The sequence below is a fragment of the Vicia villosa genome, linkage group LG1, assembly GCF_029867415.1.
Source record: "Vicia villosa cultivar HV-30 ecotype Madison, WI linkage group LG1, Vvil1.0, whole genome shotgun sequence".
NCBI classification, from domain to species: Eukaryota; Viridiplantae; Streptophyta; class Magnoliopsida; order Fabales; family Fabaceae; genus Vicia; species Vicia villosa.
The window spans coordinates 216,056,748-216,072,850 of NC_081180.1; the positions used below are offsets into that span (position 1 = coordinate 216,056,748).

General features: G+C 33.2%; 2 protein-coding genes across 2 annotated transcripts; one reads left to right on the top strand and one right to left on the bottom strand.

Annotated features, from left to right (window-relative positions):
• Nucleotides 1-1,450: 1,450 nt before the first annotated feature.
• LOC131644876 (O-fucosyltransferase 8) lies at nucleotides 1,451-4,416 on the top strand. The gene is made up of 8 exons (XM_058915488.1): nucleotides 1,451-1,959; nucleotides 2,233-2,394; nucleotides 2,548-2,636; nucleotides 2,714-2,834; nucleotides 2,921-3,064; nucleotides 3,254-3,582; nucleotides 3,684-3,924; nucleotides 4,021-4,416. Exons 1-8 carry the CDS (start codon nucleotides 1,546-1,548, stop codon nucleotides 4,327-4,329), a joined length of 1,809 nt encoding a protein of 602 aa, XP_058771471.1. The 5' UTR covers nucleotides 1,451-1,545; the 3' UTR covers nucleotides 4,330-4,416.
• LOC131644877 (nucleobase-ascorbate transporter 2-like) lies at nucleotides 4,326-7,908 on the bottom strand. The gene is made up of 13 exons (XM_058915489.1): nucleotides 7,591-7,908; nucleotides 7,354-7,451; nucleotides 6,980-7,156; nucleotides 6,583-6,683; nucleotides 6,424-6,499; nucleotides 6,273-6,332; nucleotides 5,975-6,159; nucleotides 5,750-5,846; nucleotides 5,343-5,488; nucleotides 5,170-5,261; nucleotides 5,015-5,092; nucleotides 4,759-4,919; nucleotides 4,326-4,687 (listed from the first exon to the last, which is right to left on the bottom strand). The coding sequence occupies exons 1-13, from the start codon at nucleotides 7,679-7,681 to the stop codon at nucleotides 4,475-4,477; spliced, it is 1,575 nt and encodes a 524-aa protein (XP_058771472.1). The 5' UTR covers nucleotides 7,682-7,908; the 3' UTR covers nucleotides 4,326-4,474.
• Nucleotides 7,909-16,103: the final 8,195 nt, after the last annotated feature.

Here is a 16,103-nt window from a genome sequence, read left to right on the forward strand (position 1 = left end):
TAATATAATCAATAAATTTCATTATAATAATTTATTATGAATTACTCATTTAGACAATGATAAGAATTAATCTAAGTAAAAAAAAATAGTTTACTTAAAAAAATCATATTCTTTGTTCTTTATTTTTAGCGTATTTGTCTGATATAATGCGAAGAGTACAAAATATATAAATACGAAAAATAGCGTATTTGTCTGATATAATGCGAAGAGTACAAAATATATAAATACGAAAAATAAAAAGTGTTGTATATTCTATTATATTTTAAAATTATTTGAAAATGAACTACTTATGAATTTTTTTAATAACTACTATAACATTTAAGATAATTATTTCAAATGTTATTTTGTTGATATGATTTAAAAACAAAATTTTTTTTACGGCGATTTGATTCAATCATTTTTTAGTACCCTACTTATAAACACATATTTAGGTCATATAGAGATTTTAAACGAGACTCTTGATACCATGTTAAGTAAGATGGTTGGGTCTAACTCATCTCTACAAAATTGACGAGTAGGGTAAGGATTGTCTCCACATATAAACACATGTTTAGACTATATATTGTCTGACGTGAGATTCTTAACATCTTCTTTAAAATATTTTTTAAAATAAATTATTATAATAGTTTGAACCTCAAGCATGACTCATCAATATGTAAGAAAATAATATGCTTCATATTAGTATGAAAAAATATTATAACATTTAGTTTTTAAAATTAAAAAAAAAATTATTTTAGAAATACTATATAAAAAAATACATCAGTTTATTTCTCTCACTTTTATTCTTAAAACTATTGCAAGACAATTATAAATAAGATTCTATAAGGTTTATGTTTTATCAAAGTTAGTAATTTTTTATATTTTTTTTTATCACCACCAGTTTAATCTGGTTCGAGGGTCAGTTCTGACATCAAGTAGCATCAAAATTAGTAATTTGTTGCTCAAAAATATCACCTTTATAAAAGTTTGAATTCATGATTTTCTATATTCGCCTTTGTTTAAATTTGAATTGATTATCTCTAATTGAAAAAAATCAATTATCAACTTTCTATAATAATATTTTTTATTATATATTATACTTTTTATTATAGTTTTTTTTTTAAACTTTAATATCAAATTTTGCGACGGACTAATTTAAACAATTTCATATTTAATATGTATAAATATATAAAACTATAAAAAATATATTTATAATTGAGAGCCAAAGTATAACGTTAATACAGAAAATATGTAAAAACCCGCCAAATTAAACGACTAACACAAAACTAAACAGTATACAAGAAAAGAAACACAGGAAATCGTTCTGTTTGGTGAGAAGTTGTTGTTTTCCAACATCTCTTGATTCTTGTTTCATAAGACAATGGTTGAGTCTTCATCTCTTGCTTAGATTTTACTCATCAACTTTCTTAGTTACACATATCTGTCACCTACTTCTTCGCTTCACTTTGAATTCATACAAAAAAACCTCTACTCTTTTCTTGCATTCGTCATACCTTCTATGTTTTCTGCTTCAGTTTTTTTCGAGTATTTTATGTTTGAATCGGGATGAGAAAACAAGGGTCACCGAGAAGTGGAAAAAATTCTGAGTTTAAGGGTGGTACTAGAGTAATGCTAGGAACAAAAGGTTTCAAGATAACGAGTGTTGATTGTCGTTGGCATTCGAAAAGTTTGTTGTTACAAGGACTGAAGAATGATTGTCCAAAATATAATACTATTAGAAGCTTTTATGTTGGAAAAAAGAATATCAGAACTATTGTTCTCATGTTTGGATTGTTGGCTTGTCTGTTCCTTCTTGATTCTATCTTCATCTCTTTATTCGAGTTTGAAAATGTTCGACCGAGTACAGCTTTGAAAAATTCAAGTCAGCTTCAGGTGCAGGTTTCCTTCATCAGCAAGAAACGGTCGCCTATACATATGTATGATCGCCTTCTAAACTTGGCTTCTAGTGCTCTTGCAGAGGTATTAACCAGTTTTAAGATTGATGCATGGTTTTTTTTATCATCTTTGGATACTATACTATATGTGAGGTTATATATATGAGGTTTATGACCAGAGTCGTCTTAAGTTTTTAGAGATTCTGTGTAGGTTAGTCATGGTTTAACCGTGACAAATATTTGATTAGGTCTTTTTAATTCATTGTTTAAACGTGTCAAATTTTGGGTCATGTGCGGTAGCCTGTCTTGCACGCCTTCAAAGGCGGCCTTGCTTATGACTTAACTTTTGTTAATATAGAAGGAGTTCAAGCAAGAGCCATCCAATTTATGGATCGATCCTTATAAACAAGCGTCTTTATGGAAACCTTGTGCACAAAGCAATGATCAAACCAAGTATGTGAAAAGTAATGGCTACATTTTAATCAGTGCAAATGGCGGGCTTAATCAACAACGAGTTGCTGTAAGTATTGGAAGTTAATTTTCGATATTTCTCATATTAAGATATCAACTTTCGACTTTACTAGAATAATTCAAATTAACCTAAAATTTCCTATTTCCATTCTTTATGAAATCTCTGATAATTGAATTGATGAGACTACTGTAGTGATTACAGATTTGCAATGCTGTGGCTGTGGCGTCTGTTCTGAATGCAACTCTTGTTATTCCAAAATTTCTGTACAGTAACGTATGGAACGATCCGAGGTATGATATGTTTAGTATTACACATAAGAAAAAGAAGTTAACCTGAATGTGAATGTGCTTAATTGAAAAAATTGCAGCCAATTTGGTGACATATATCAAGAGGAGTATTTCATGAATATCCTTAAGGATGATATCGAAATTGTGAAGGAACTGCCACCTGATATAAAATCTATGGATGTAGAAGCAATTGGGAGCCAGGTTTATAATCTTGTATCCTATTGTATTTGAGAACACAGATTGCACTGGTTATAATAACATAGGTAATTAAACACGTTGCGTTTTAGATTACAGATGCAGATCTTGCAAAGGAGGCCACAGTTAGTGACTACATTGAAACTGTGCTTCCTCTTCTTTTGAAAAATAGAGTTGTTCACTTCCTTGGATATGCAAATCGACTTGGTTTTGATCTTATACCTTCTGATATTCAGGTCACTGATTCACCTCATTAGAATTTGTCTTACATTCAATAGCCAATAGCGTGTTGAATAGCATACATGTTTTTTAATCTGAAGTGTCAGTGTTATGTAGTCCAATGTAGATATTTAAACGGTGTTACTTGCTTCTCATTTTTACTCTCTATTAGATACTTTTTTTTATATGTTTTGAAATGATTGCAGAGGTTAAGATGCAAATGCAATTTCCATGCTTTGAAATTTGTCCCAAAAATTCAACAAGTTGGCTCTATATTGATCAAAAGGATTAGAAAATATAGAGCTTCACAAAGCATGTTAGACACGCACTTGGTGGGGAAGTTCATCCACAACAAGGAAAATCATGAAGCTCCAAAAGGCTCAACAAAATATCTTGCTTTGCACTTACGGTTTGAAATAGATATGGTGGCCTATTCCTTGTGCGAGTTTGGAGGAGGCGAAAATGAGAGAAGCGAACTTCAAGCTTATAGAGAAAGACACTTCCCTCTCTTTCTCGAGCGCTTGAAGAATTCATCGTATGTGTGTTTCTCCTATCCGCTTTTTGTCAAAGTTTTTGGCCGATAAAAATCCTTGCTAACTTTTGATATTTTTGTGGTGTCGCATTGATTGTTTATAGCTCTATTTCACCTATGAATTTGAGAAAAAAGGGCAGATGTCCATTGACACCAGAAGAAGCTGCACTTGTTCTAGCAGGTCTTGGTTTCAAACAAGAAACTTACATTTATTTGGCCGGTTCTCAGATCTACGGTGAAAACTCAAGAATGGAGGCCTTCAATAGACTCTATCCCAACATAGTCACAAAGGAAAACCTTCTCACAGACACCGAACTAGCACCATTCAAGAATTTTTCATCTCAGGTAACGACTACGCTATTTCATGCATTAATCGATTCTCATTTCAAATCTTAAAAGTGTTCAATATTCCGTACCAATGTGGAGTCAATGTGAATGCAGCTGGCTGCTTTGGATTTTATCGCATGTGCAAGTGCTGATGTATTCGCCATGACCGACTCTGGTAGCCAATTTTCATCATTGGTATCTGGATTCAGAACTTACTATGGCAGCGGGCATGCTCCTACTTTGCGGCCGAACAAGACAAGATTAGCTGCAATTTTTGCCGAGAATGACACCATAGGATGGAATCGTTTTGAATTCAGAGTAAAGAAGATGATTCTAGAAGGTCAGAATGTTGCCATAAGAAGCTACGGACGAAGCATATATCGATATCCTAGGTGTCCAGAATGCATGTGCAAACACCATTAGCTAGATAGGCCATAAAGAAAAAACTATGTTAAACTATGATCATTTTCTTCATTAATAATTCACCAATATGATACAAAGTTATCACTCTTTCCTAACTCTCTTAACAAGAAAATATAATCTGAATCTCGAAATGAAAATTTTCTTTTCATGATGGAGGGAAAAACCGGTGGAGGTTGAAAGGGAGCGTGTAGAACTCTTCATTCCTGGTATCTCCGTTAAATGTTCTAAACTTGGTCCACCATGGCATTCCTCTATCTTTCGAGCTATTTTTGTAATCAAGAGTGTTGTCCAAGAAAACAGCAACGATAAATGCAACAGTTGAGGACGAGAAGAAGATCGTATTGAGAAAATCATTCAACTGAAAGAAAACAAACGAAAATTATTCATGAGTTTTCAAATAAACGAAACATAACAAAACAAGAAACTCACCCATCTAGCCTTTGTGTGCATAGGACCATGAAGGGCCTTGGAAGTGAATTCTCTGAAATACTCAGGAATGGAAAAGCCTAAGAAAAGGGAAACACCGGTAATAAAGAGGTTCCTCGTTGAGTTCATGTTAGTAAACTGCAAAAATGATAGCCCGACGGATGCTAGAAAAAAAAAGAAAAAAAATATTAGTCAGAAAAAAAGAGGAAGCAAAGAGGTGCTAAACACAATCAAAGGTGAAGTTTTGATTGATACTCACCAACAAGGCCAAACAGGACACAGTACATAGCAGCGAAAATCGGGAAGGGTATTGATGCAAAAAAAGCGCCGAACTTTCCTGAAAGCATGGATTGTTCTTCATAAATGAAAATTATGAAAGAAAGATCTTGATATACTCTATAGATTATAACTTACCTAACATTGAGAAGAATATCATAAATCCAGCTGAAATTTGAACGACCCTTCGACTTCCAACACGAGTGCTTCCTAGAAGCCCTACATTCTCTCTGTCATCATCCTATAAGAATTAATTTGTATCCCATTTATAGTGAAAACCATGAACAGTAATGAAAACTAGTAGTACTTACACAGAAACTGTTGGACCAGTTAGTGTTCCAAATAGTCCATTCAACAAGATTCCGATTCCCTGCCAACCAACACCGCGGCTCAGAACATGAGGAGGAGGCGGTGTTGCACTTGCTAGCCGCGATGCAGCTTTGTATGCTCCAGTTGACTGTCAGATAAACAACTTAATTAAGCGTTTATAGCATAAACATTTATCGCATAAATTCTAGGTCATTTCTATAAAAAATACTATAAAATGAAGTCAATCAAAATTGTTTTAATACACGGCTATCGAGAGCTATTGAAAATAAGCCGAAAACAACTAATAGACATGTCATATATTGTTTTCAGAAGTTCTTGTAAACAGTCTCACAAGTACTTATACTTATACATAAACTTTAATAAGTCAATCCAAACTGATTCTTAGTACCTCGATTAAGGAAACTAAAACAGCAGCCATCATACTAAAAGCATGACCGATATCAAAAGTAGGAGCACCCCATTCAATAGGGTATGGAACCTTTATCCTGCAGGCAACATATTCAAGAGACATTTACAACAATAGCTCATCAATGATTTGATATAAATGAGTTATCTTAGTTGAAAAATAGGAAGAAAAATATTCGATTATTTAAGATATTCTTTTGGTACTAACCATGGAGCAGAAGAAATGAGGTTGGCTCTGTCAGTTCTACAATTATGTTGGGTTAAGTCAGGCCTGTTTTTGTAGGCTCCACTTTCTGTTAAGAGATGTGCATAGGCCCATATCATTGTGGTTGATATAAGCAAAGCAAATCTCTCGAATATTGGTAGTTGTCTTGCATTAAAGTTTTTCAAGTACTGCACACACCATGTTAGAACAGCAACCAGTATAGAAGATTAAAGAGAAACGAAACTAAAAGACAATGAACACGATCGATCTTTGTTAATGCAGTTCGGCCAATGGTGCCTACCTGAGAGAAGACTGCAAACAGAATTAACATGGGAATTCCAATTTCAACACAATGTCCAACCTGAAAAAAAAGAGAATTAATGCTAAAAAATGAACCTATGAAGCGATGAATTTAAGAACATGTACTATTGACAAGTGAACTATTGTTGTACCACAGGGAAGCCTCGGTTGAATAACCCGAAACCAGATAATGCAATTACTGGAACCATTCCAAGTGGACTGAAAAACCTGGAGAAATAATAGGAAGAAGAAGACATCAATCATTTGATGTTGATATACATCTATGCATTTTCTCACATAGAATAGCTTACCTAGAACAAATGGCCCATAATTGGCTAAAGCCCAAAATAATTTGTATGCTTGATGCTACTATCATTGCACCTTGAACTGCTCTCATAGTGTTAACAAATCTCTGTATAAAAATGGAAGAGCATTAATTCAATCTCCGGATATTACTTTATAGTCAGGTCGGGTTTGTTGTTCTAACATTAATTGTTCACATTACTATATACTATAATCATAAGCTTAAAATTGACAGAGTCGTCTCAAGTTTTTGGAGGCTTTGCGTAGATTATGGCAGTTTAATCATGACATAACAAATTATTTAGCCACAAAATACTACTTAGCCATGATTTAACCGTTACAAATTTTGGGTCCGGCCCTGAAAAATGAAATGTACATAGCATGGATTTAGAGAAATGTACTAACCAAATGTGGGTCTTCTATGGAGGCCAATGAAGAATCATGAATAATGGATATAATTGGGACCATGAATGCATAAGACCCTCCCATCACTGTTGGTAACCGGGTTCCAAAGAGTGTCTGAAAAAGTGTATTAATTCCTTGTACAAAAAGCAGAATCTGTATCACCCTAACTTTATCACCCTGAATCATTCAATGAAACAATATACCACCAATAAATATCAAAGAAATCTTTATCATACCATAACAACATAGAGACTAACACTGACACATCGACACCGGTGAGTCCAAAACTGACACGTTCACGCCTTTTCTCAAAGGTGTCGTTAATTGAACTATTGTAGTAAAACTAAAAGGAGTTGGAGTTTGAAATGACTTACATCAGTTCCACCCATCAAAGGCACAAGAAATGAAGGAATCATCACTGCAGTTCCTAAAGACAGAACATAATGCTGGAAACCCAGAACTATTGATTCCACTGTTAACAGAGTTCAAAACATACAGTGAAACCAAAATGGTTACAACTCATAAACATGTATAAAAAATAGTAAAAACTTGAACTTTTAATGATTAAAAATGAAAAAACTGAAAATGCAGAAGAGAGAAGAGTTACTAACACCAAGAAGGGTTTGCATCTATGCAGTACTCTAAGCCATGAAGTTGGTCCATTGGAGGGTGGTTCATTTCTTCTGGCTTTGGAGGTTCCATGATTTAAGCTACACTTTGTGTAACACTATGAAGGATGAAAAAAAAAGGGTTGAGAGAAAGGTGGATGAAAAGACAGAAACTTTGGAGGGAAGGGCAAAGTGTGTTTGGAGTCAATGTGTGAATGTTGAAAAAGTGAAAGGAAAAGCCAATAGAATGATGGAAGCAAGAGAGAGAAGATGGGAAATTATAAAAAACTAAGAAAAGAAAAAGTATAGAGAGAATATGCAGATGCATAGTTGAAGTCTTGAAGAGACATTACTAGCTTTTTTTGGTTGAAGAAATAAAAGACACTACTAGTAAGACATGGTATGTGTGTGTGAACATAGTAAATGACAAAGACAAATTTGCACTTCTTTGAAGCCTTTTTTCTTTACTATGTAGTAGTAGAAATATTATTTTAATTTTAAAAAATATATTTCGTGGAACTCTAAAACCATCTCCAATGGTGCAATCCATTTTTGAGTTTGTATAATTTTAATGGGTCCCACAACTTTATCTCATAAATTAATTTGATTAGATACCATAATTTTTTACTAGTTATATTGCAATGCAACTGTACTATGACATGACAAATTGTTTTAATATTTAATTATTATATTAATGTCAGCTAGAGAACTCAAAGGAAAATACTACCATCGAAGATACTCTAACAACTTAAGTAAAAGGTGTAAGGTTTATAATGTAATCTTTTTTCTTTCTTCTAAAATTTAGATGAATTGAACTTCGAAGAATCAACAAACTTAGAACAGACATCAAAATTCAATGAAATTTACAAATGTATTTAAACTAAGGTGTTAGGTTTACAAATTACCTCTAGCGAAATTACCAAAATGCCTCCTATTTCGGAGATGCATTTTCGAAATTATTTATTTTATGAGAAAAAAAGTGATTTCGGAAATGTACCTCCGAAAACACGAAAAAAAGTGTTTTCGGAGATGCACTTCCGAAAACAGCCCTTGAGAGGTGTCTTCGTACATGCATATCCGAAATATTCCAATTTTTGGTCTTGGAATGTTTTGGATATACACTTTCGAAAAAATACAGTAATTATTAAAAAAATTAAAATCAAGGTGAATCAATACAATTAATAGGGTATCAAATCAAGATGAATCAATAAAATAAGGTGAATCAATAAAATCAAAATGAATCAAAATTTTCTAAACAATTTTAAAATTAAAAATTATTTTACTAACTTATATAAATTAAAAATATTCTAATTTCATAAGTAAATTTTGAATTATATAAAATTAAATATAAAATTTATTCATTAAATAAAATTTAGACAAAATCTTTTTTACATTTTTTTAAACTAAATGAAAAATTATATTATTGATATTTTCGTTAAATATTTTTAAATAAGGTAAAATCTTTTTTTTAATTTCGTTAAACAAAATATTTTTAAACTAAATGAAAATTAACCAAATTTTTATTTTACGTATTTCTCTCATTCATATCATATGCGTATTTTCGATAATTACTTAATTTGTTACCAATAAAATAATAATATTTTATACTAAAATAAAATATCTCAAATCATTTTATTCATATTTATATGCACACATCAAATTAAAATTTTCTAATATAATATATTATTATATGCCCCCACATTAAAATATATTTCAAGCAAATTAAAAAGGAACATATCAATATCAATATATTATATAATCCCAAAAATTTTGTTTATAACAAAATATTTCTTAACTCCACAATCTTAACTCAAATAATATTAGAAATTATACTCAAATTTAGTTAATTGATATTAATATGAATCAATTGCAATAAATAGCATCATCTAACTTATACGAATATACAATTTAAGGATATAATAAAACAAAACTCTTTAATATTAAAAAGACATGTTTTCTTACTTTTAGTATATGTCCTAGCCAATAATATATCATTAACGAATTTATATAAATTTAATATCAATTTAGCAAAACTAAATGATAATTTTAAAATATGAATCAAAATAGAAATATATAATTATTATTATTATTCATAACTTCTAAATTATAGCAAAATATATAATATTATTATTCATAACTCATAAATTATATTATATCAATTTTATGATATGTGAATTAATTAATATACCAAAATTTTTAATTTTGGGAGATTTTTTCGGAAATGCATCTCCGAATTAATCAAAATTCTAATTTTTGAAAATTTTTCGGAGATACATCTCCGAAGTCCGAAAAAATCTAAAAAAAATATTTTTGTAAGTGCATCTCCGAAAACACTCCCCATTATACATTTCCGAAACAGGAGTAAATTGGGATTTTCGCTGGGATGACCCCACAGAGAGGTGGACAAAGAAATTTAGTAATTTTTTAAGTGGATCAACTACTTACTAATCGAGTCACCCTTCATTTATCGATAATATAATTAAGTAAGATATAAATAATGAGACGAAGAATATTAAAATATTATGGTTATTAATTTTATATATACATTAAGCCACCTTTAACTTTGCTATATTTTTTCAATGGTGTTCGAAGAAATTTCAAAATTGTGATCTGCATGTTAATTGTACAAAAATGTTTACTATACTTTAAAATTGTGATTATGATTAAATTGTTTAAATAAAGATAAATTTAAATTTAATGAGCTTGCTAAACAAGATTAATACCAAAAGAAAAGTAAAAGGGTTGAATATGTTTTTAGTTCCTATAAAATTATTAAAATTGGTTTTTAGTGAAGGTGTGAAAATCACTATAAAGGAGGGGTTTGAATAGGATTTTTTTAATAAATAAAACTTTGATTAAAAAACAACTCCCCTCTTTAGACAATAAACTCTTTACTTTTGATAATAACTATCAAGTGCAAGAAGGAAAGAACAATGTATGTTTATACTAGTTCACTTGAGAAATTTCCAAGCTAGTATAGTCCACGTGTCAAGGTAATTTCGTCTCTCTCAATCGAGGTCTTAACTCACTATAACCAAACTGATTACAATTGCACGGACAACCGTCGGTGACTCACAATATAATACACAAGCAATCGTAGGTGACTAACAACTCTGCACAAGCAATTCCAAGTGACTAACAACTCTGCACAAGCAACCGCAAGTGACTAACAATCCTGCACAAGCAACCGCAAGTGGCTAACAATTTGTACAAGCAACCGCAAGTGACAAACAACTCTGCACAAGCAACTGCAAGTGACTAAAAATCTTTAAGACTCTCTAGTCCTAAACTTCCCAAGACTTCTGACTAACAGGTCTCTTGAGGCACAATCAAACAACTGTTTGAATCAGAGTTTGTTTACACTATAAATGCTTCTACACAAGATGAATGTAAACGATATATTTCAAATTCTAGACTTAAGAGTATAAAGCTATGAACAGTCTTTCAAGAATGGATATGATCGTGAATTAGCAGCTTTCTCTTTGAGTCTTCAAACCCTTTATATAGCCAATATAATAATATATTCGTTGGAGGGCAGTTCTGGAACTTCCAGAAGTTTGGCGGCTTGATAGTAATGGGAGACCAGATAGTACGCAACGTCCTTCTTTTCTCAGTAGTGGAGCGACATTTGTTTGTACCTTATACTTCATACCACATTGTAAGTGCAAGTACACACTCAACAATGGTTTTTGATTCATGGCAAACATCTAAGTGGAACAAACTTAAAGTTGAAGGATAGAAAAACACTTAGAAAGGGGGGGGGGGGGGGGGGGTTTGAATAAGTGTAACTTTAAAAACTCTTAAGATAAAAACAATTGCACAAAGATTTTTATCATGGTTCGTTGTTAACAAAACTACTCCAGTCCACCCCCTTAGAGTGATTTACCTCACCTGAGGATTTAATCCATTAATCAACCTTGATTACAATGGTTTTCCACTTAGATACCTTCTAAGTCTTCTAGAGTATTCTGATCACAACTTGATCACTCTAGGAAATCAATGCTTAGATACCTTCTAAGACTTCTAGAGAATCTGATCACAACTTGATCTCTCTAGTTCCTTTTACAAATGAATGCAAACAAATTCTTACAAGAGTATTACAATGCTTCTTAATAAGCTATAATCACAACTGTGATATTTCTCTTAAGTTCGAAGCTTAATCTCACTAAGATATTACAAAAGTAATGTGAGGTTGAAGATGAAGTTTGATAGCTTTTCAAATCGACAACGTTTCTGTATTTTTGTGTGAGAGTTATGTATTAAGCTTCTCATCAGAACTTCTATTTATAGGTGTTTTGAGAAGATGACCGTTGGGAGCACTTAATGCATTGCATGATCCGTACAGCATTGCATTTAATGTTTCACTCTTTTGTCAACTACCTCGAGCCTCGCTTTTCCTGCTTTAACTGACTTTGCCTTTAATAGCTTCTAACGTTCCTTTTGTCAGTAAGCGTAGCCTGTCATCTTGTACTTGCTTTTGATCTGATCTTTGTAGATACAACGTTTGAATATCAGAGTCATTCAGCTTGGTGCAGAGCATCTTCTTATCTTCTGACTTTGAAGAGCTTCTAGCGTGATACCATGAGAACTTTAGTGCTTCTGCTTCTGAACTCAAGTTCTTCCGATGCTTCATAGACCATGTTCTGATTCTGCTTGATCATCTTCTGATGTCTTGCGAGAGCATGTTCTGATGTTGCATACTTGAACCTTCAGAGTCAGTGCTTCTTGCGCTGAATTGTGCATACTTTATATATATTTCCTGAAATGGAAAATGCATAGGATTAGAGTACCACATTGTCTTATACAAAATTCATATTATAATGTTATCATCAAAACTAAGAATATTGATCAGAACAATTCTTGTTCTAACAATCTCCCCCTTTTTGATGATGACAAAAACATATATAATTGATATGAATTTGCAATCAAAATATCAGATGACTAAAGACAATTACACAGTTATAGCATAAGCATATAAACATAGTGTGTGAATATGTCTCCCCCTGAGATTAACAATCTCCCCCTGAAATAAATACTAGAAGAATTTATAAATAAAAGACTTCCCTGAGTATTTTACATATCAGTCGAGACGTTCACATTTGCCTAGAACTTCAGAACATTCAGAGCTTCTACTTCTTGCTTCCATTGGACAACTTCAGAGCTTTGAATTTCTTCTTGAATCATATCATGCTTGATTGTATCAGAACATTCTTGAATGTATTCGAGCATCATCAGAGCATCTTTACATCCTGAAATGTTTCAGAACAAAACTAGACAACAAAAGTCAGAGCATGAATGAATCAGAACATTCTTTTAAGAAAGAACATGTATCAGAGCAATGCTAAAAAAAAATATCAGAGCAAACTCTGGTAAGTTCTTAATCAGAATGTGTATCAGAACATATGAGAGAAGAGAATGTATTAGAGCATATTCTTCCACGAGAATATCAGAACATTCTTCCTTCTTGCTTCTGATCTTGAAGCTTCACAGCACTAAGCTTGTTTCAAATTCCAAGAACATGTTTCTTTCTTGAATTGCATATTCTTCATGTATTTGCTTCTTATGCCAATCCTGCAAAGATATTCTCAAAGACATAGAACTTGCAAATTGCGTTAGAAATGTTGAGACTTAATCCCAGCAACTGATAATATAAATCAAATCAATTATCATGTTTCTCCCCCTTTTTGTCATAACATCAAAAAGCATTTAAAGATTCAGATGAAAAACAATATGAGAGAAGAGGATAATATTTCATTGATTAAAAAAAATTAGAAGATACAAAAGGGATAGAAGGCATATGCAAGGAAACAGATGCAAGAAACAAGAAAATTTCTAAGACCAAGAGACTACGACTAGCCTAGCTTAGAAACTAGTTGGGCCAGAAGGTTTTGAATCTCAGAGGTGCTTTCAGACTGCTACTTCATAAAGGATATGAATTCCTTATGAGTTTCCTCATGCTTATCCAGATGAGAAGCAAGATCAGCTTGGTTCTGTTGAAGAGCCTTAACAGTGTTCACCAGAACAGAAGATTCAGCAGAAGAAGTTTCACAGCTATCGGTCAAAGGAATAACATTCTCAACAGCAGCATCAATCATGAGAACATCATATTGATTTTCCTGAACGAGAAGTTTCTCAGCAGGATGATTCTCAGCAACTTGATTCTCAGCATCAGCTTCTGACATAGAAGTATCTTCAGCATATTCTGGAGCAGGAATATCAGAATCAGAATTTGCAAGAGCCTGAAGGATCTCAGCCAGATTCCTTGGAGGTGTAGGAGCAGCAACTTCTGATGGGTATTCAACTTCTGGATATACCATATCTGGTGCTTTCTCAGAGGGATTCTCCCTTAGCCAGTTGAATAGGAATTGAAAGTCTCCTGTCAGAACATGAAAATGAGGCTTCCATACAACCATTGCAAGGCATGGTTCAGCTTCAAGCTCATCTACAAACTTCTTCTCCTCAAGAGATCTCCAATTTCTGATTGGATGATAGTACTTACCATCATCAGCTTCTAAGAAACAACCAGGAGAACCAGATGCCTCAGCCAAGCATCTCTTCTGGATGTTCATAGCATCAAACTGAAAATCCTTCTTGAAGATATTCCATAAGCTTCGAATAGTAACATGATCCAGCTTGGAGTCATGAGCAGCTCTCAAAGTTCCCATCCTTGTTCTGAACTTAAGATTGAACAAGTCAAAGCAGATATCAATGGAGGGTTCAGGAGGATTAAAGGTGAAACGATAATCAGGGTACAGAAGGCAATAAGGATTGGATTTTCTTGATGGTAAAGAATGGGTTAAGACAATATGTGGTGAAGGTAGATGAAGATGAAATTTCAGAAGGTGTTGGGGGAATGGCATTTAGTGGTTGAGGGTTCAGAAAATGTGTAGAAGGAGTGTTAGAACAAGATTTGTTCTGATCAATATTTTTAGTTTTGATGATAACAAGGATATGAATTTTGTGTGAGATAATGTGGTACTCTAATACATTGCAATTTCCTTTTCAGGAAATATATAAAGAGTATGCACAAATCAGCGCTCAGAAGCTTTGACTCAGAAGGTTCAGCATGCAATATCAGAACATGGTCTGGCAAGACATCAGAAGATGGTCAAGGCAGAATCAGAACATGGGTCTATGAAAGCATCAGAAGAACTTGAGATCAGAAGCAGAAGCACTAAAGTTCTCATGGTATCACGCTCAGAAGCACTTCAAGGTCAGAAGACAAGAAGATGCTTTGCACCAAGCTGTTTGACTCTGATGATATTCAAACGTTGTATACACAAACATCAGATCAGAAGAAAGTACAGGTGGCAGGCTACGATGACTGACAAAAGGAACGTTGGAAGCTATTAAAGGCAACATCAGTAGACACAACGTGAACAAGGCTCGAGGTAGTTGACAAAAGCGTGAAACATTAAATGCAATGCTGTACGGAATACGCAAAGCATTAAATGCTCCCAACGGTCATCTTCTCAAGTGCCTATAAATATGAAGTTCTGATGAGAAGCAAGGTTAACGATTCTGAAAGAACTTATTCTGAAAAACTTGCTGAAACGCTGTTCAACTCAAAGCTCAGAAACTTCATCTTCATCAAAGCTCACTACATTGTTGTTGTAATATATTAGTGAGATTAAGCTTAAACGTTAAGAGAAATATCACTGTTGTGATTATAGCTTTTCAGAAGCATTGTAAAACTCTTATTTGATTACATTAATTTGTAAGTAACTAGAGTGATCAAGTGTTGATCAGGATACTCTAGGAAGTCTTAGCTTGTGTCTAAGCAGTTGTAATTAGAGTGATCACGTGGTGGTCAGGATACTCTAAGAAAGTCTTAGCTTGTGTCTAAGCATTTGTTCCTGGAGTGATCAGGTTGTGATCAGGATACTCTAGAAGATTTAGTCACGGACTAAGTGGAAAACCATTGTAATCTGTTGCGATTAGTGGATTAAATCCTCAGGTGAGGTAAATCACTCTGTTGGGGTGGACTGGAGTAGTTTAGTTAACAACGAACCAGGATAAAAATAACTGTGCAATTTGTTTTTATCGTTCAAGTTTTTAAGACTACACTTATTCAACCCCCCCTTTCTAAGTGTTTTTCTATCCTTCAATTGGCATCAGAGCGCCGGTTCTAAGGTGCAAGCACTTAACCGTGTTTAGAAAAGATTCAGGAAGAGAAAAACGCTTCAGTAAAAGAAGCCTGGTGAAATTCCAACAAATCCATCTGCATCTACATCTGGCTCTGCTGAGCAATACAATGGTAACAATGGTTATACTAGACCACCAGTATTTGATGGTGAAAACTTTGAATACTGGAAAGATAAACTGGAAAGTTACTTTCTTGGTCTAGATGGTGAACTATGGGATCTTCTGATGGATGGTTACAAACATCTGAAGGATAGAAAAACACTTAGAAAGGGGGGGTTTGAATAAGTGTAGCTTTAAAAACTTGACAGATAAAAATAAATTGCACAGTTATTTTTATCCTGGTTCGTTGTTAACTAAACTACTCCAGTCCA

What these genes read in the sequence shown, in the direction of transcription:
- LOC131644876 (XM_058915488.1), top strand. Translation starts at nt 1,546, where the DNA reads ATGAGAAAACAAGGGTCACCGAGAAGTGGAAAAAATTCTGAGTTTAAG. An exon ending in TTAATCAACAACGAGTTGCT is followed by an intron (nt 2,395 to 2,547) that starts GTAAGTATTGGA and finishes TAGTGATTACAG; the next exon opens with ATTTGCAATGCTGTGGCTGT. An exon ending in TTATACCTTCTGATATTCAG is followed by an intron (nt 3,065 to 3,253) that starts GTCACTGATTCA and finishes AAATGATTGCAG; the next exon opens with AGGTTAAGATGCAAATGCAA.
- LOC131644877 (XM_058915489.1), bottom strand. Translation starts at nt 7,681, where the DNA reads ATGGAACCTCCAAAGCCAGAAGAAATGAACCACCCTCCAATGGACCAA. An exon ending in TCAACCGAGGCTTCCCTGTG is followed by an intron (nt 6,333 to 6,423) that starts GTACAACAATAG and finishes CTTTTTTTTCAG; the next exon opens with GTTGGACATTGTGTTGAAAT. An exon ending in TGCACACAAAGGCTAGATGG is followed by an intron (nt 4,688 to 4,758) that starts GTGAGTTTCTTG and finishes GTTTTCTTTCAG; the next exon opens with TTGAATGATTTTCTCAATAC.